The sequence below is a fragment of the Canariomyces notabilis genome, assembly GCF_033297395.1.
Source record: "Canariomyces notabilis strain CBS 508.74 unplaced genomic scaffold N656scaffold_4, whole genome shotgun sequence".
NCBI classification, from domain to species: Eukaryota; Fungi; Ascomycota; class Sordariomycetes; order Sordariales; family Chaetomiaceae; genus Canariomyces; species Canariomyces notabilis.
In genome coordinates this window covers 389,060-407,319 of record NW_027041826.1, presented here as the reverse complement: position 1 = coordinate 407,319, position 18,260 = coordinate 389,060, and the positions used below count along the sequence as shown (strand labels likewise).

Genomic DNA, 18,260 nt, shown 5'->3' with positions numbered 1-18,260 from the left:
TAGAGCTAGAAAACGCATGCGTTTTCGGTATACCGATTTTTCCAGGTCCGGGCCTCCTGGGACCTCTATTCTACCCAAAAAGAAAAGTGGGGTTTGCCATATATAACCCTAACCCTTAAGGAGCTTGGCGTCTTGGCGGTGTCATGATCCTTTCTTTTCAGTAAAATTACTGTTATTATACTATAAATTACTGTTGTCAGTAAAAATCCGCCATCCCTAGTTCGAAGACTGGATGGCCCCACTGCAACCAGCAGCCACGATACCGAACGAGGTTTAGCTTGAGTCACTGGCCGATCGAAGGTTGACGCCTCACTCAGGCATCAAGGAGGATCCACTGAGCGCCACAGCTCCTAGTCAGCGATAAAAGGCTTTGCAAGGCGAAACCCCTCCCGGGTTCAACACCCCACCACCAATTTTGAGAATTACCAAGTTTCTAAGACAGGCAACCTAATTCAAAAAGAAAACAAACGCGCTCTCCGTTTCTCCCTTTCTTGAGGAGGTGCTAGGAGTTCCTCTCCCTTTTCCTATACCCGCGTTCTTTCCTTTTAGTTATATCAGTCATTCACCATGTCCGACCCGAACGCCAGTGAAGCGGAGAAGAACGTGAGCCGCACATCCAACCTTCTTTCGCAGACTTGCCGTGTCCGCTGACAAGGATACTTGCACCAGATCGAGATATGGAAGGTTAAGAAGTTGATCAAGCGGCTTGAGGCTGCGCGTGGAAATGGCACTAGCATGATTTCCTTGATCATCCGTACGTCTCTCCACCCGCCGCTGGTCGCCGGGCACGGCGCGTCTCGCTGGCCTCGGACCGCGTGACGGAATTTCACTGATGAACCCCCTCAGCGCCCAAGGACCAAGTCTCCCGCGCGGCCAAGATGTTGGCTGAAGAATACGTAAGTCTGTCTTGCAGCACAACAAGCCCCTTGAATGGGTATAGTCCGCAGCGTACCAACACAGTTGATAGGGCACCGCGTCGAACATTAAGTCGCGTGTCAACCGACAGTCCGTCTTGTCGGCCATCACGTCGACGCAACAGCGCCTCAAGTTGTACAACAAGGTGCCCCCTAATGGCCTTGTCGTCTACTGCGGTGAAATCTTGACGTCAGAGGGCAAGGAGCGGAAAGTCAACATCGATTTTGAGCCGTTCAAGCCCATCAACACGTCGCTCTACCTCTGCGACAACAAGTTCCATACTGAGGCTCTTGCTGAGCTTCTCGAGTCGGACCAGAAGTTTGGTTTCATCGTCATGGACGGTAATGGAGCGCTCTTTGGCACGCTCAGCGGCAACACGCGTGACGTGGTCCAGAAGTTCTCGGTCGATCTTCCCAAGAAGCACGGTCGTGGTGGTCAATCTGCGCTGCGTTTTGCCCGTCTGAGAGAGGAGAAGCGGCACAACTATGTCCGCAAGGTTGCCGAGCTGGCGGTGCAGAACTTTATCACCAACGACAAGGTCAACGTTGCCGGCATCGTCCTGGCTGGTTCTGCCGACTTCAAGAATGACCTGAACGCATCCGACATGTTTGACCCGCGTTTGCAGGCCAAGGTCATCAAGGTCGTCGATGTCTCGTACGGTGGCGAAAACGGCTTCAACCAGGCTATCGAGCTGTCGTCCGAGACGCTCGGTAACGTCAAGTTCATCCAGGAGAAGAAACTGATTGGCAAGTACTTTGAGGAAATCAGCCAGGATACGGGCCGTGTCTGCTACGGCGTGGAGGATACGCTCAAGGCACTGGAGCTCGGAGCCGTTGAGACGCTTATTGTTTTTGAAAATCTGGAGATAACCCGCTGGACCCTGAAGGACAGCAACGGCAGCGAAACCATCCTGCATACAACCAAGCAGCAGGAGCAGGGCAACCGTGACAAGTTTATGGACAAGGAGACCGGCCAGGAGATGGAGGTGGTCTCGCAGGAGTCATTCCTCGAATGGATTGCCGAGCACTACAAGGATTTCGGTACCACGCTCGAATTCGTTTCGGACCGATCCACTGAGGGCAACCAGTTCGTGAAGGGCTTTGGCGGCATCGGTGGCATCCTCCGGTACAAGGTCAACTTCGAGCAGTTAGCTGACGTGGACGACGATGATGACTACTACGACGATTGACAGTTTGATTCCCTCGTCAGCAACGAGGGACCCCAAACCGAAGCCATCACGTCCGAGCCGACGGCACTCCGTGGCGACCAGGCAGCCGCCACGCCACGGGGGTCCGAGAAGCTCCCGCCCGCGCAGCGTCGCCTGATGAAGGGCTTCTCCCACAGCCCAGGGCAAACCCACCAGGTGGCGCGTCCCAGCCCGCTTCGCTCTGTGATGACGGCTTCTTAAGCTCAAGACGGCAGATTTGAAGGTGTGTATCTGACACTGAATCGCAGCATACACAGCTTGCTTACCATAATGCAGGAAAGTTACCCGTAGGGATTGAGAAGTCGGATAAGGTCAGAACACTTCATTGCAGGGCTTTGGTCAGGATGATAGACTGAGATTGTTGGGGACAAGGACCAGCTGGTGATGACGGCCGTCCTGGCATGCGGACAGCCGTTTCGAGCCATGCGTTGTCTATCCAGTCATTACTACGATTCTGGAGGTTATCAAGACTTTAGATAGCTAGTTACAGACCAACACTCGTTCATAAATGTGCTTGCAAGTTGATCTGGCTGGTCCAATTGGACGGCCTTTCAATGGCGTGATACATGTTACAGTCAGGACACTGGCTATTAGGAGAGATATATGAGAGGAAAGAATAGAACTAGATAGATCTGTTGCCGAACTCGGCGGAGCCCATGAGGCCTTGCGGGGTCTGGGATAGGGTTGAATCAACCGAAGGGCGGACGGAAAGTATTGTACCTGAACAGTTCTTAGCTGGAGCAGCCCATCAGTCAGCTTTCGAGCTCTCCCCTCCTTTTACACATCGATGGCAAGCTCTCCCTGAATTTAGTCCTTTTAAACCCGGCCATTGAGCCTCTATTTCCAGCTTTCCTTCAACTTCAGCGAATCACGGTGTTCGGTCGCCATGGAATCAGTCACTGCCCGGGCTGACCAAGATGGAGATGCCAACTGTTCGGTTGCGTTTCTTGGGCCTTTGAGCTCTTATTCACACCAGGTCAGAATTTCATGGAGTATCTCATCGCCCTTGACTACAATATTACTTTTGAAACATATGGGTTGATATTGTCCTAACCAGCTGGGTATCTAGGCCACAAAGCTTGCCTTTCCCGATCCAAAATGGGTGCTGGAACCAACGGGGACAATCAAAGGTTCATTCACTCTTTCCTCGCTTCACTCACTCCGAGTCATACCGTTACTCACCCCCTATCCATTCATTCCATTCATGACCAGTCCTCCTTTCTTTTTTTTTTTTTTTTTTTATCTCATACCCTCCTTTCTTTGCATAAACATGTCACTTACCACCCGCAATTCTGCGAATGTCTTTCTTGAACAGAAGTCTTTGACCGCGTCCAATCAGCAAGCATCACCACCACCACCGGCCACTACTACGGCGTGGTGCCCTTTGAGAACTCAACCCACGGCACCGTCACCTTTACCCTCGACTGCCTGGCCGACCGCGCCAACGAGTACCCGGACATTGTAGTCTGTGACGAGGTCTACCTGGACGTGCATCACTTTCTGCTCGGGCGATTTCCCCCTTCCCCTTCCCCTTCCCGTTCCCCATCCACTGTCCCTCAACTTTCTTCTTCTCCTTCTGCTCCCCGAGCTCAACCCTTGGTCCCGCTGTCTCACATCCGGCGTGTGTATTCCCACCCGCAGGCGTTTGGCCAGACGGCCGCGTTTGTGGGGCGTTACCTGAAAGGAGTTGAGACCATTGAGGTCAGCTCGACCAGCCGCGCCGCTGAGCTGGCGGCGGCTGATGAGACGGGTGCTAGTGCTGCTATTGCGGGAGAAATGGCTGGCAGGGAAAAGGGGCTGGATATCCTGGCGAGGTGCATAGAGGATAGGGAGGATAATACGACGCGGTTTTTTGTTTTGCGGCGGGGGCGGATGGTAGAGAAGAAGATTACGCCCGGCAAGATTGCTGTTTATGAGCCGCCGCCGCGAGGGGATGTTGGTGTTGGTGGTGGTGGTGATGGGGATCCATATGGCGGGCAAAGGTACAAGACGCTGGTGTCGTTCACTGTGGTGCACGGCAGGCCGGGTGCACTGGCGGATGTGTTGGACTGCTTTAGGGGGAGGGGGCTGAACTTGACGAGTATCAACAGCCTGCCGAGCTTGGTCAGGTCGTTTCAGTACCTGTTCTTTGTCGAGTTTGAGGGCAGCAGGTTTGACGATCCCGATTGCAGGGTCGACGGGGTGTTTGAGGATCTTGAGAGGGTTACGGAACGGTGGAGGTGGTTGGGGAGCTGGTGGAATCGGATGGGGAATAGGTGAGAACGGCAGAAGATGGACTTGTGGCTAGGGGTATACTACTGCTATGGCTGACCTGAAGTATAAAAGAATTAGCGTCTGTTTACCACCGATTGCCACGCCAAAGCGAATACTTCATTACCTACTCATCTGTCAAGGCCAACCCCCCTGAACTGGCGCCAACCCTAACCCTCCCACGATGAAACTACGATAGAGTTCATATTGCGAAGCTAAACAAGATCATACTTCACGAAAGTCTCAACATCAATCAAGCAGCCCTTCCTCTCACAGTCAACTTTCAGATCCATGCAATATTCCCCTCTCATTGCTTTCCAATCAAGCATGTCATGATGCGACCACCGATCCCTACATGTATCAGGCCCCCTCTTCGCGGCCTCAACCCCAATCAACATGCCACCCTCTCCTTACCCTCAACAACCACTACTACCATCACCACGATTACATACCCCGCCATGACAGTCACCCGCTCCTCATCCTCCCCTCTCCAATCCCCCCCCGGATCCCAACCATTCAACCCACAAACCTACCTCGCCGCAGCAAAACAAAAATTCGCCTCCACCCCACCGTCTCTGATCCCCGACGTCCTCTCCCCAACCCCTTCCCGCCTCCTCACCTTGTCCCTGGCAGACCACATTCCCTCTCTATTCCCAACACCCACTCCATCACCACCATCATCACACGATGATAATGAATCACCGATCCTCCCACAAGGCCACCACCTAGTCTACTTCCCCCCCCAACTGCCTCCCTCCAAGCTCTTACCGGACGGGACGGACCCCGCGCACAGCCCCGGCGGGCCGCCCTTTGTGCGGCGCATGTGGGCTGGCGGGGAGGTGGTCTTTCATGACGGGTGGGAGAGGCGGTTTAGGGTGGATGGTAGGCCGGTGGTTTGTGTCGAGACGGTTGTGCCGGAGTCGGTGGTTCTTAAGGGAGGGGCCGCGGCCGGGGTGGGTAATAATGAGAAGGTGTTTGTTGATGTGAGAAGGGAGTACGGGCTGGCTGCTGGTGGTGGTGGTGGTGGTTGGGGGGGTAGGGAAAGGGATGGGCTGGTGATGGGGGAGGGTGGGGCGGTGGTGAGTGAGGTGAGGAGGTTGGTTTTTTTGAGGGATCAGGAGAAAGTGGCGGATATGGAGAGGGAGAGGGAAAAGGAGCGTCCGAGAAGGGGTGTGAAAGGTGGGTTTTGCTCTTCACTTCCCAGCGTCATATCTCCGGTCTGTTTTGAGCCCAGCTGGGCAGGTCAAGGTTATAAAAACTAACTTCCACAACCCCGTCCGTCCCGCCTGGTCTAGTCCCCTACACCCCCGAGTTCACATACCCCCTCCGACCAGACGCAATCCTCCTCTTCCACTTCAGCGCCCTGACCTACAACGCCCACGCCATCCACCTGAACCCGGAGTACGCCCGCGGCGTCGAAGGGCACAGGGGGTTGCTTGTCCACGGCCCGCTGTCCCTGGTGCTGATGCTCGCCGCCTTGCGGGCCAGCCTGATTCAGATCCAGCTTCAGTCGTCGTCGTCGGCAAAAATTGCGGCGCAGTCTGCGGGGTGGGTACCCATGACCAAGTCGATCAACTACAGCAACCTGGCTCCGCTCTACGTGGACGAGGAGATGAGGGTTTGTCTGCGCCGCGCCACCAAGCCCCCCGACTGGCCGGATCTGAGATGGGATGTTTGGGTCGAGGGGCCGGAGGGCAGGCTCGCCGTGAAGGCGACAGCCGTTACGACGGGCAGCACACCGTAAGCGAATAAAGGGTATGCGAAGCAAAGTCTCGAGAAAGGAGTGTCGATCAACCGCGGATCTCGTATCTTCCGATCGCTTCCCACGCGATTAATACGCATGATACGCATGTACAAGACGTAGGGCGTTCGAGGCGGAAACATTTCAAAGCGAAGGAGGAAAGAACCTAGTTATTGTTCTTGCTCGGTTGGGTATCTCAAATCATCCAGACCCAACGCCGACGACCCCCAGATACCCCGTATCTACTCAATGTACACATATAGACAATCAACCCTGCCAATCTCGCCAACCATCGTGCCAACAGGACCCCGCACGCCGAAAGTCACCTGTACCGTAACTGATACCAATGACTCCGCCGTTCACCGTTCCCTACAGAGCATTCTTCGCAACTCCAGCCGGCCCATTCGATCATCCCCCTCTCGGGAGATTCGTTCCCAGCCTCCGATCGGCCTACGTGACCCCGCGAGCATCCTAACATCTGAGCCACATGTTCCATCTCGCCAACGGCACCTTCCCTTTCAACCGGGCGGTTACCCCCCGCTACCCCCTGCCGCTCGCACAATACCGTTCCTCCTCTCGTTCGGCTTTCGGCTAGCGCTGTGGCAACAGCTGCGAGGGGAGACGGCTGTAATGGTAATCGTCGTGGTGGTGGTGATGGTACGGAGTGGTACTGATCAGGGCCTTCTCCTTCATGTCGTCAAATGCGCGTCGCCAGTCCTCTTGTTCCTGTTCTTGTTCCCGTTCCCGTTCCCAAGAGAAAGAATTGATGGTTATTGCACCCCGTTCCGCAGCCTCCAGCCGGGCACGGTTCTCACGCAGGCGCCTCTCGAGGGCGGTGAATTGGGCGTTGACTGCCTCAAGGAGGAGCGCTTCTTCCCTTGTCAGGGGATCATGGTGCGTCGGGGTGTTGCTGCCAGAACCCGAGGTGGTAGTTGTGGTCATGGTGGTTGTAGCTACTGAAGTCACTGACGTTGTTGTCACCGCGCGGGTGGATGAAGCGGTTGTTGACAAGGCCGATGACGATGGGGTGCGGTGCAGGCCGCGAAGGATGGTTTTCCAGATGGCGCGGCGCTCCTCCGAGGGCAATGGGAATTCGATAATGGATGTGTTGGTCCTGAGGCTGTCGACTAGAAAGCGGAGACTGGTCAGGTTGAGATTATTGCCACTACAGTCGACCATTCTCAGCGTGTTGTTCTTGGCGAGTGCCTGGCCGAGCATGCCCACGTCTTCGTGCAGGTTTTGGTTTCGTATCCGCAGGTGGGTTATAGTCTTGTTGTGGGCTAGTCCGCTTAGTGAGCGGCCGAACCCTCTGCCCAGCTGGCTGTCGTCGAGTTTGCCGCAGAATCCTGAGAGGTCCAGATACCGAATGGACACGTTCCGGGCGAAAAAATCGTGCAGCTTTGATACCAGTTCCTGGCTACACCGCCCATGCGAGGGAGGTGATGGTGCCGTGCCCGCGAGACTGAGCCGGAGAAGACGCTTTGTCTCCGTCAGCGCCTGTATGAGAGATATATACTTGTTCTCGTCCTTGAATTCTATCATCTCCATGTCAAGACCCGCAGGGCCCTTGTGCTGGCGAATTGCGGCTGCTAGGTGCTCTATGCCATCTTCAATTGGATTACCGCTCAGGCAGAGATGGATGCCGTCATCCTCGCCAATTGCGTCAAATAGCGTTGCAGCTTGAGCGCCGGTTATGCGACAGTGGTTAAAGGCAAGTTTGTCAAGTCCGTGATCCATCATCCGGCTTCTATGCCGCAGGAACTGCTCCAGGTCTAGGAATGTTGCGTTATCGATCTAACAGCGAGTTAGTGATGTGACCCTCTCAGCCGTAAACTAATACTAACCTTGTAGCCCGAGATGTCAAAGCTCTCGAGCATGTGCAAGGATTCGAGAGTGGAAAAGGGCAGAAGCGGGCCCTCAAAATGGCTCTCGGCCTGGATGCTGCCACGAGCACTCAACTCCCGCAACTCTGGCAGATTCCGGAGCATACCGGGAACGAGGTGGGCAGGAATGCGCCCAGGGTTTCCGGATATGGACAGAGACTGCAGCGGGCTCGGACCATCTAACAGAGTGTTTACGACCATATCCCGTAGGCTAGCGTCGTCTAGCCCGCAGGAGGAGACATCCAAGGCGTGAAGTGTTCCGGTCTTCATGGTCTCGGCTGATAGGTGAAAGTCGTGTTAGAGCCATGGGAAGCAATAGGGGGCTTGATGCTTACCAAGGTCTTCAATGTCAATGGGAGGCAGAGGATTGCTGCTGAGTATCAGTCGGCTGCATTTGGTGATGCCAGACCTCAGAAGGCTGAGGATTGGCGTAAGAAACTGCAGGCTAAGGCCTTGATCCCCGTGCTGTGCCAACCATTTCGCAAGCGACCCGCTGCAGTTGGTGAAATCGATTTGCCGAATGGTCTCAGAGCAGAAAGCCAGCGCATGGAACTCCTGATGGAGCACAGGGCTGACCCTAAGCGCTTCAATCTCCTCGGGGCCAAGGGCGACGCCTAGGAGATACAATCAGAACACAAGAGGCTAGGTAGGGTGAGAACACAACGCTTACAAGTTCGGCTCAGGTATGCAACATTGGTTTTTCGCGGAGTGTTGTCCTTGAGCCCGTATAGCACAGACAAGTCCACGTCCCTGAAACACAGTGACTGAAAGTAGTCATTGTACCGCAACGCACGCAAGACGGCTAGAAGTTGCAGTGGCGAGTACGAGCCACGCTTCGGAGGCAACAGGCGAAACTCGGGAGCAAACCGCGTCTTCCAGTTGATTTCCCAGTCAACAGATCCACAGCGGTATGCGGCTTGGTAAGCTTCAAGTGTTCTTTTGAAACTTCCATAGTCTTCTCTGGGCACGAGATATTGCGGTTCCTTGAGGCCAGGGATACGGAAAATCTCCATTGACTGCCATAACTGTGGCCAAGCAGGCTTTATGAAGCGGTCGGCTGTGCCAAAGACGCGAATGATTTCTCGGCAGTAGCGGCTTGCAAGTTCAAGCGTCACAGGTGGTTGAAAGGGCAGGCTGGCAAAATCAGCTTGAGAATGAGTGATATAGTCGGGGTATACAACGCCTTACCGGAATGTGATATTGAACCGCTCTTCGTGTGGGATCCATTCTGCCTTGAATCTTTCGAGGCTGGCCAGCCAGTACGTTTTATGTTGACAGACAGGATCTCCGCCCTTACTCTTTTGGATCTCGACTAGATGGCAGGCATATGTCCCGACTATGAGGTAGAACGAGGAGCTTTCCTGCGGCTTCCTGGTTGCATCCTCGAGCTTGGGCAGGCACTCCCTTCTTGTATTCCCCCGCGGTACAACTGGGAAGATGTCAGGCTTGCGGTGGGCAAAGCAAGGTTCCTCATTCTCATGTATCCTTCTCAGCATCCTCTCAACATCCTGGCCCAGGACAACAGTGGCGTTCTCTTCCTGTTGGCTCGCCCTCACGGCTCGGATTATATCGTGCACCTGCTCATTCCGCTGGGCAGGATGGTTGAAGAAGAAATCCGAACGGCAGAACGCCTGGCCGCATCCTGGGTTTCTCCACCAGACTTCTAATCCGAACGATGGCCGAGTGCTTTCCGCAACGAAAACCGACACGATTGACGAGATGGGAATCACGAGCAACGGCTCGGGGGTTTTGATGCTGGCTTGCTGCTTTCCTTCGTCCGTCGCAAGTCTTCGTAGCAATGGGAGCGGATCGCAGATGCTCTTGACCTTGATGAGATAATCGGCCGTCACTACAAGGTAAGGGTTCTTGGTCTTGGGCCGGTGCGTGTCTAACTCGAGCGGCGCAACTCCCTCGATCTTTTGCGACTCCCAGTTGATGGCTGCGGGCAAGATAGGGCTGCTTAAGTACGTGCTCTCGCCGGTGGATAGGGAAAGACGATGGTCCGACGATACGAATGACGGGCGGCGAGTGGGTGTTTCAAACAGGGGCGAAGACAGAGGCCTCGATCGGGACAGCTTCCGTCCATGGTTGCGAAAGCTTCTGCCACTCTCCGAGCTAGAATCCCGCTCCCTGCTGCTGAAGGACTTCCAAGCTCGCTCCTTGATGGAGCTAAGCGAGAAAGTCCTGTGATCGCCGTCAAAGCTGGCCGGTGAGCTCGGGGCGGTTGTTGCCGGACTCGATATAGAATCAGACGTGTCGGACTCTACCAATGCCACGGGCATGGAGCTCGCCCGTTGTTTGGCCCCTTGTCCGGGGGCAGTCATCACCCTAGACATGGCAGCATGTGTCGCTGTGCTAGAAGCTCGTCGTATTCACCGTCGCCCGGATCACTCCGGATGCCGCTTGCGGAAGCGCGGATGGTCCTGTCTAATGTGAAGTGAAAACCACCAGGGTTGGATGCCAGTGTCTGTGATGTTCGAATGATCGAGTCGGGAGGATCACACAGCGCAGACGTCAAGAAAGGTCAGACAACAAAGACGAGGTAGACAGCAGAGTTGCCGGCCGGATGCGACCCGACTGGATACGAGTCTCGAATAGGGACAAAAACCATCAGCCGATTGACTACTTCAGATTTAGAGTGTAGGAACAGAAAGAAAACACGCGAATAGATCAATCAATTGGTGTACTAGACAACAAGATAGCGGGGCCGTTGATCCCATCACGCTTCTGGCCAGCTTCTGACAGCTTCTGGCGCCATGTCCAACTTGTGCTTTCCCATATCAGTGCAGGAGCTTGGAAGAATCTGGGCGAAAGCGGAAAGTGTTGTCGCTCGATGCAGGATGACGCTACCATGGCCGGGTTCTAGGAGGAGCCCGTCCAATGGCGTTGCCGTGTGGCGCCCATCGGCAAGAGTCCCGCCATGGCCCTGCCCGGTGGGACGCCAGTGGGGAAGCCCAACGACTGTGGTGCACTGTATCCAACCTCGCCAAGTGCACCACCACACTCCCAATGCACGAACCGGACAATTGCCTCGGCGATCAATGAAGCCCCGGGAAACGTGTGTCGAGAGGGAGCGACTTCGTATGTGTACAAAGTTCGTACGTGTACAAGGATACCATCTGTTGGGGAACGCGTGGCGGATCTTGGCATGGCTAAAGACTCTGAAACTGAAAGCTTGAGTCCCGTCTGCTTGAATGGGCCTTTTGAATTGCTCAAATATCGTATTAATGTTGTTATGAAATAACGCTCAGGTATGTATGCACTCCAACCAGAACAAATTCCGAAAGCAAGCAGGGCGCGTTCTCACAATCACACAAAGTCTTTGACGCCTACCAGTGCTTGGAGAAAACCAGTTCAAAAACAGAATCAGCCAGCCCACAATTATCAGAGGGTCATATCATGTCTGCTGGTTCGATATCTGCTCCTCAGGGCATGTTTACTATTTTACTGTGTACTTCCCTTCAGAATCAGTATCCTCTGACGTTACCGAAGGGAGATCTCACCCAGCACAGCAATGATCGGTCTTCAGAGGGGTAACAGTTTGCCAAGCGAGCCAAGATACCCTCTCACAGCCGCTTTTGTGGCGCAAGCTAAGAAGAATGGAACAGAAAAGTGTGGCTCAGCCCAATAAATGTTGCGGACGATCCGATCTCAAGCGGGAGTGGCGTTTAAGTTATTTTAGAAGGTTAAATCCCACCATCTCCAACCTGCTCGCTGTTGTACACTCGAATGTGTTTTTCCCTGCCACTGGGAGTTTGGGATATCGACAAAACTAAGAGTACCCAAGGTATTTGTAAGGGGCACGTGCTTGTACCAGTAGCACCGCCTCTGGCCTGCCAGCGTCTGCTTCAAGCGTACAATACGCATGTCAACTGAATTGACAGGGACTTGAGGTGCCGTACTGTACTTCGTATTTAATATCCTGCTTACATACTGCGCCTTACACCGCTGGGGTTGCGGCCCAAACCCTCGGCCGTGGCCCTTGGGGAAGAGAAAGGGATGACCCGACGTGAGGTCAGCATGGCGACGTAACCACCGGAGACCTAGCCCATGGGGAAGACACGACAAGATGAGATGGCCAACGGGAGCTTTTCTCACACTCTCAAGATACAGGATGTAAATCTCTTTTTACAGGGCAGGAGGGGTACAACTTAAAGACACTGCCGCGGATACTAGGTACCAGGTAAGGTGCCGTCGACCTCTTTAGTGCCCGCTAGAACGATGTGTACATCTGAACTTAGCTATCCTCGCTACCTTATTATTGTGCTCCAACAACCCTGGAAAGTGGAAACCCGGTTCATCTTGTAGCTTCTGAGGAGCGGGGCTACCGCGACTACCTAGTCTAGTCCCTAAGGTACACTACCCAGGTATTGCTCGGGATGGCATCATTTGCCCTTTTATGGGATGGGTTAGTTAGTTAATGCGCGATATGACAGCGGTTGCTAGCCTAGAGGTGAGGAACCTAATACGGCCTGTCTATAGCACATGCGAACTTGGAGCCCCCCTTGCGCGTGGTGGTGGATGAAACAAGCCCCGTTTCATCGCCAAAATTTAGTCCGCTTTATCGCAGGCACTCTTCCGCCAGCCTGTGACGCACCGAAATGTCACGCGGTCATTGGCCCCGCGTCTTCCAGTTTCCCACTAAGCAGTCAAGGCTTGTTTGTCCCACTGCATGGGAAACACGCCTAGATCCCTCAGCTCGTTGATCTTGCGGCCCGTCGCAAGTTGAGCGTCTACGAGAGCGGCATTCCCTGACAGTGGCCGCGCCGCGGAATGTCGTTGGGGCCAGAACGGCCATACAGTGGAGGCACAGATGATAAGGACAACGCCAGGATTCCTACACGGGCGAGATGGGGTCAGCACTGGAAGCGCGCATTGGTGGCTTTGCTCTGTGACGACGGCACCGACGGGATCCACCGAGAAGACGGGGCGATACAGTACGGAGAGCCAAAGCAGACCACTATGAGTGCAGCACGCAGACCGATTGTATGAAACGGATAAAGAACATACGTGTATGTATGTTGCCTTGTAGCTAACCGTCCTTGTGCCCTTTCGAGAGGCGAGCAACAAAGACAAGCTGAATGGCTTCGCTGCCGCTTCTCGGCCGATTTTTCTCTAAAGAATTTGAAGATCTCTAAGGGCCCAAATTGAACGGAGTGTCCATTGTTGAGTTTTCAGTGTCGAACCGACTAAAACGACGGCCTCAAATGCTAGGACGACGGCCTCAGTTTTGTCACCCACACCAAATTTTCGCGGCAAAATACATCCAACGACAAGCGCTTGAATGCACTCATGAAAACTTAGCAATTCAGGTGCATAAGGTGATCTCAGGTAGAGAGCATACTTCTTTCCTTCGTGCATCCTGATCATTTTGTATAAGTGCATAGTTTTAATGGGCAATATGGTGTCCAACTGTATAGAGTAGCACGGGGAAATTGTAGTTCTCTGCGAAGTTTTGGTGTGGGTGACAAGACCGTCGTCCTAGATTTTGAGGCCGTCGTTTTAGTCGGGTCGTCCAGTGTCATGTGTTTCCAACCCATTTTGTCCAAAATATCGCAGCTTCTCCTCACAGACGCCCGATTCTGCCTAGCGTAGCGAACTTCAACCCTTGCTGGTTTGGCACCTTCAAAGAAGCGCCTGTCTTGGCTCGTGCTTTTGTTTCATATCAGGGGCCGCCTCAAGCGATTGGTGAAGCCTGTGGGGCGGACTCGAACCGCCTGTCCAATCCTATCCAATCCGACACTCGTGCAACCGCAGACCCCCTCCGCCAGAACGCGCGCTGCTCCACAAAGCCATGTTTGGGTTAGCACCCAGCGGCGCCCACCGAACCACTGCAACCCCATCAGCCTGAATTGACCCATGCAAATGGCATCCCCCTTCGATATCCGCTAAAAGTCGTAGTGCGGCGTGCCTCCTAACTGCTCCGGTACTACCATAAGCAGTCCCTTTTCGACTGGCAGTTGCGACGGGACGCCTCCTGTTTCCCTACCACTACACAAATTTGGGGGATTACCTTTCCGTTGAATCTGGAATCCAGACACATCAACAGCATCACCTGACGTCGCCGTTGCCATCTGCCGTCTCGGCTCGCTCAGCTGCGTCTTATACAGCGAATCTCTCTGCCTACCGAAGAGATTAGAGTTACCTACCCTCGGTCGCCTCGGGATTGTCTTCCTCGCCGGTGAAGCAGGCATCCCCGCTGTGTCGTACAGCACGTCGAAATCGCTCCGCTACCCGTCCGTATTCATTCTGCCTGTCTAACAACAAGCGAAAACTGCAATTCAAGGACCCGGAACGCATTTCATTTGCAGCGCAACGGACCGGAGGAGAAGATCAGGTCCTCGGCCCTGAGTTTGCCACACCGACTTCAGACGGCTGTGGTAGCTTTGCCGCCCTTTTGGCCATTACGCAGCCAACGATTACTGCTCCTCCAGCCACCAACAAAGCTCGAATACCCGTGTCGCCCATGCCATCGTTGAGTTGATCACTTGGTCGCAATGGCAATGCTAGCCTCCAAGGCGTTTCCGACCGGACTCGGTTCTCAGAGCTCGGGCGTAATAATGCCTACGCAGTCGGCCGCATACCCTCCCAGCAGGCGGGTTCACACGATTCCCACGACGAGTCAAAATTATTCCAGCCCGACCGAATCCGAATTTGAAGACGTCGACGGGCCTGACTCTGTAAAGAATTGGGACGAGGACAGAGTATGCGAGTATCTCAGAAGCGTCAAATGCGGCGAGTATGAAAAGCTGTTCCGCAAGAACCATATCAATGGCGAAAACCTTTTGGAAATGGACAAGGAGGTCCTGAAGGAGATGGGCATCGAGAAGGTTGGAGACCGTGTGCGCTTATTCTTGAGCATCAAGAAGCTACGGACAAAGACGTTTGCCAGCCAGCGACGGCGCCAGAGGGTAGGTTGGCTAACAGTCGGGTGTCAAATATGGGCATGTCACTGACCATTGCCAAAGGATTCTTTTGCCGCGCTTGAGACGCAGTATATCCCATCGTCATCGCCGAGACCGACTGGCGGCCGCGCCCCGGCCATGACGCAGTCGAATAAGAGGTATTCGCGCCAGTATGATTACCAGACTGCTGCCGCACTCGCAGACAGTTCGAAATCGTCATCAAGGCCTACCTCCCCACTCCCGAGCTCGGATTATAGGACTGCCACCCGGCAAAGATATGTACAGCCCCAGGTATATAGCGGCCAGCCAACACCTCCGTCCGCAAGGTTTCCCATGTCACCACCCGAGCAGCCGCACCCCGCCCGACTGGCAGTGTCGCACACCAGGAACCAGTCAAGTATGGATGGTTCGTTAATGGCTGCTCTGCCGCCCGGGCAAGACGTCATCCGTGTTATATCTACTGGTGGGGTCACCAAAGTCGTCAAGATTGCCGATTGCAACACTTGCGAAGAAGTTATGCGCGTCACACTACGGAAGTTTGCCTTGCGGGAAGATCACGAGAGGAACTACTGCTTTTGGGTTCTCACTGGTGTTGATCCGGACCCGAACCAGTGCCGCCGCCTCGGCGACACAGAGCTCTGGAGAGTTATCAAAGACCACACGCGGCCAGAGCGAAACCGTCTGATCCTGAGACGTGTGCCTGCAGGAGAGCCGGGCCAAGCAGAGCTCGAGCGAGCTGCCGCCATTGCTATGGAAGAAGCTCAACAGAACCACAACCGCGCCCTAGAAAACATGGACAAGCGAAGTCAGCTGAAGGCCCAAAAGATACTCGGCGAATCCTGGGAGACGATGCAGCCGCCTCTTTCACCTGTCTCATACCAAGACCGGGAAAGAAACGTGTACAACACAGCCAGGGACCTGGAGCGACCAGCGCCGGTCGAGACAGCCCGTGCAGCACCCCGTCGCAAAGGCTTACTGCGCCAGTTTGGCGGCCTGAGACCGCCTAGCGAGCTGATCGCCTCCGACCTTACCAGCTACTTCTCAGACCATTCTCGGGAGGCCATCGACAGGATAGCACGCATGTCCATGAGGCGGTCGCAGCGCCTCAGCAGGGTGAACCACCGCTTGAGCGTAGCAAGCACGCTGAGCTTCGCCTCCAGCGTCCAAGATGCACCGCCAATCCCTACCATCGCCGACAGCTGGCTGACCGCTTCCAATCAAATTGCCAAGGTCCGCCCTCGCGAGCTACAAGGGCGGGTCCCCCACGGGTACCGAGATTCGGTTGCTTCTTCGGTGCTCGACACGCTACAGGAGGAGTCGTCCCCAATCGAGCCGAACCGGAAGTCCTATGTCTCTTTTGCCGATAGTGGGTCAGAATCAGCTGCAATAAGCATTACCGATCCTCACGGCAATGTCGTTCGGCACAGTTACTTTGACGGGGACAGCACGACAGGGTCAGGCGGCTCGCTGCAGGATGTCAATCAAGCGCTGACCGAGGATGGGGAGGACGCCGACGAAGAATTGCAGAGCTTCCTCGCAGGCGAATCGTGGGACGACAGCAAGTGGATGAAGGGCGATCTCATTGGGCAGGGCTCTTTCGGTTGCGTTTATCTCGCGCTTCACGCCGTCACGGGCGAGCTGCTCGCCGTCAAGCAAGTCGAGACCCCCTCACCCGGCGCAAACAGCCAGAGCGATGCGCGCAAGAAGAGCATGATCGAGGCCTTGAAGCGGGAGATCAGTTTGTTGCGTGACCTACGCCACCCCAACATCGTACAGTATCTGGGCTGCGGCTCCTCGGCCGAGTACCTCAACATTTTCCTCGAGTACGTCCCCGGCGGCTCGGTCCAGACGATGCTCAACTCGTACGGCGCGCTACCCGAACCGCTCGTGCGCAGCTTCGTCCGGCAGATTCTCAACGGCCTCTCGTATCTCCACAACCGCGACATCATACACCGCGACATCAAGGGCGCCAACATCCTGGTGGACAACAAGGGCACCATCAAGATCTCGGACTTTGGCATCTCCAAGAAGCTCGAGGCGACCAACATACTCAACGGGGCCAACAACAACAAGCACCGGCCATCGCTGCAGGGATCCGTGTTTTGGATGGCGCCCGAGGTGGTCAAGCAGACGTCGTACACGCGCAAGGCCGACATTTGGTCGCTGGGGTGCCTGGTGGTGGAGATGATGACGGGCACGCACCCGTTCCCGGACTGCACCCAGCTGCAGGCCATCTTCAAGATTGGCGGCGCTAAAGCGACCCCGACCATCCCCGACCACGCGAGCGAGGAGGCCAAGCAGTTCCTTGCCCAGACATTTGAGATTGACCACAATAAGCGGCCGAGCGCGGACGAGCTAATGTTGAGCCCGTTTTTGACGCCGCCGGCTTGATTCTCACCCACCTCAGTATAATTTTCGGGTCATCAATTTCATGTGTTGTTTAATTTGGCCTGTATTGATGGCCCTTCTCCTGTCAGGTTGTGGATTTTTTCTCCCGCCTTAGGGTGTATATCAGCGCGGGGTTTGCTATGTAGGAAAAGGAGTTGCATCTAGTTTTATTTTCTGTTCATCATGAATGTCACGACTGATTTGAAGACGGTGGGGGTTGGACGTATGTGAGGTTAGCTGGTGGATAAATTGGGGTTGGCATTCGCGATGATGATGATGGCGGAGGAGAGAGACTTGACGGGACAGATGGGGAAGGTATCCTTCACGGCCGTGGTATGGTGATGGGCTGGGAAAGGTTGAATCTTTTCATCCTCTCTGGCTTTGCTTCTTTTCGCTCTTCTGACGATATGATATACGGCGCACACACGTGGATAATAGCTCATAGCTCATACGTTCAGACGGGGAGGCAGGCAAGGCAAGGCAGACAAGACAATGTGTAGGCGTAACAGTACAAAAGAAGCATTTACTGGTCTCTTGGGTGTTTTTACTGATTTGCTGGTTTAGATGTTGAAGGTAAGACATCCCGTGATTGTGCGCCTCATGGGTTTGTCCGGGTCTCATTCATGCTTGCCCGGTGAGCATCTACCTATCCGCTTCTTGTCCCGCGCAGGACATGTAAGACAGTATAGTCCATACTTCCCTTCCATCCTTGCCATTGATCCCTTCGCCCTCGGAGTAAGTTATGACAATGTCTGCTAGTGTGTGTATGTACCGGTGAGGAGGCCCGGGAAGTCGGATGTACAGTTCGGGTCGATCTTTGCCACGAGACAGCGGGAAGGGATCGTCCGCGGGTGCATTCGGAGCGTTCATTACCCAGACACGTGGTAAATTGTATCGATATAGTATTTGGCTCCTATATATAGCGGTTGCTTAACGTGCTTTCACTAAATTGCTTGCCGCAGCGTCGTATT

The 18,260-nt window shown here is 54.6% G+C and overlaps 5 protein-coding genes across 5 annotated transcripts; 4 read left to right on the top strand and 1 right to left on the bottom strand.

The window, feature by feature from the left end:
- Positions 1-567: 567 nt before the first annotated feature.
- On the top strand, positions 568-2,104 carry N656DRAFT_703722 (peptide chain release factor eRF/aRF subunit 1; the record flags this gene model as incomplete). Its single annotated transcript, XM_064811117.1, has 4 exons — positions 568-603; positions 670-754; positions 847-896; positions 968-2,104. 4 exons carry the CDS (start codon positions 568-570, stop codon positions 2,102-2,104), a joined length of 1,308 nt encoding a protein of 435 aa, XP_064672638.1.
- A 479-nt stretch (positions 2,105-2,583) lies between these two features.
- N656DRAFT_479638 (PDT-domain-containing protein) lies at positions 2,584-4,610 on the top strand. Its single transcript, XM_064809798.1, has 3 exons — positions 2,584-3,098; positions 3,192-3,252; positions 3,438-4,610. The coding sequence occupies exons 1-3, from the start codon at positions 3,009-3,011 to the stop codon at positions 4,379-4,381; spliced, it is 1,095 nt and encodes a 364-aa protein (XP_064672637.1). The 5' UTR covers positions 2,584-3,008; the 3' UTR covers positions 4,382-4,610.
- A 220-nt stretch (positions 4,611-4,830) lies between these two features.
- On the top strand, positions 4,831-6,116 carry N656DRAFT_704442 (uncharacterized protein; the record flags this gene model as incomplete). Its single annotated transcript, XM_064811181.1, has 2 exons — positions 4,831-5,530; positions 5,668-6,116. 2 exons carry the CDS (start codon positions 4,831-4,833, stop codon positions 6,114-6,116), a joined length of 1,149 nt encoding a protein of 382 aa, XP_064672636.1.
- A 588-nt stretch (positions 6,117-6,704) lies between these two features.
- On the bottom strand, positions 6,705-10,278 carry N656DRAFT_704504 (RNI-like protein; the record flags this gene model as incomplete). Its single annotated transcript, XM_064811185.1, has 5 exons — positions 6,705-7,907; positions 7,958-8,274; positions 8,332-8,610; positions 8,667-9,130; positions 9,185-10,278. The coding sequence occupies 5 exons, from the start codon at positions 10,276-10,278 to the stop codon at positions 6,705-6,707; spliced, it is 3,357 nt and encodes a 1,118-aa protein (XP_064672635.1).
- Positions 10,279-14,493: 4,215 nt separating this feature from the next.
- Positions 14,494-17,292, top strand: N656DRAFT_795761 (Pkinase-domain-containing protein; the record flags this gene model as incomplete). The annotated part of the gene is made up of 2 exons (XM_064817452.1): positions 14,494-14,907; positions 14,965-17,292. The coding sequence occupies 2 exons, from the start codon at positions 14,494-14,496 to the stop codon at positions 17,290-17,292; spliced, it is 2,742 nt and encodes a 913-aa protein (XP_064672634.1).
- Between the last annotated feature and the right edge of the window lie 968 nt (positions 17,293-18,260).

Bases quoted from the DNA above. Each gene is read 5' to 3' on its own strand.
- N656DRAFT_479638 (XM_064809798.1), top strand. From the start codon at position 3,009: ATGGAATCAGTCACTGCCCGGGCTGACCAAGATGGAGATGCCAACTGT. The intron at 3,099-3,191 runs GTCAGAATTTCA...CTGGGTATCTAG, and splicing joins TGAGCTCTTATTCACACCAG to GCCACAAAGCTTGCCTTTCC. The intron at 3,253-3,437 runs GTTCATTCACTC...TTTCTTGAACAG, and splicing joins ACCAACGGGGACAATCAAAG to AAGTCTTTGACCGCGTCCAA.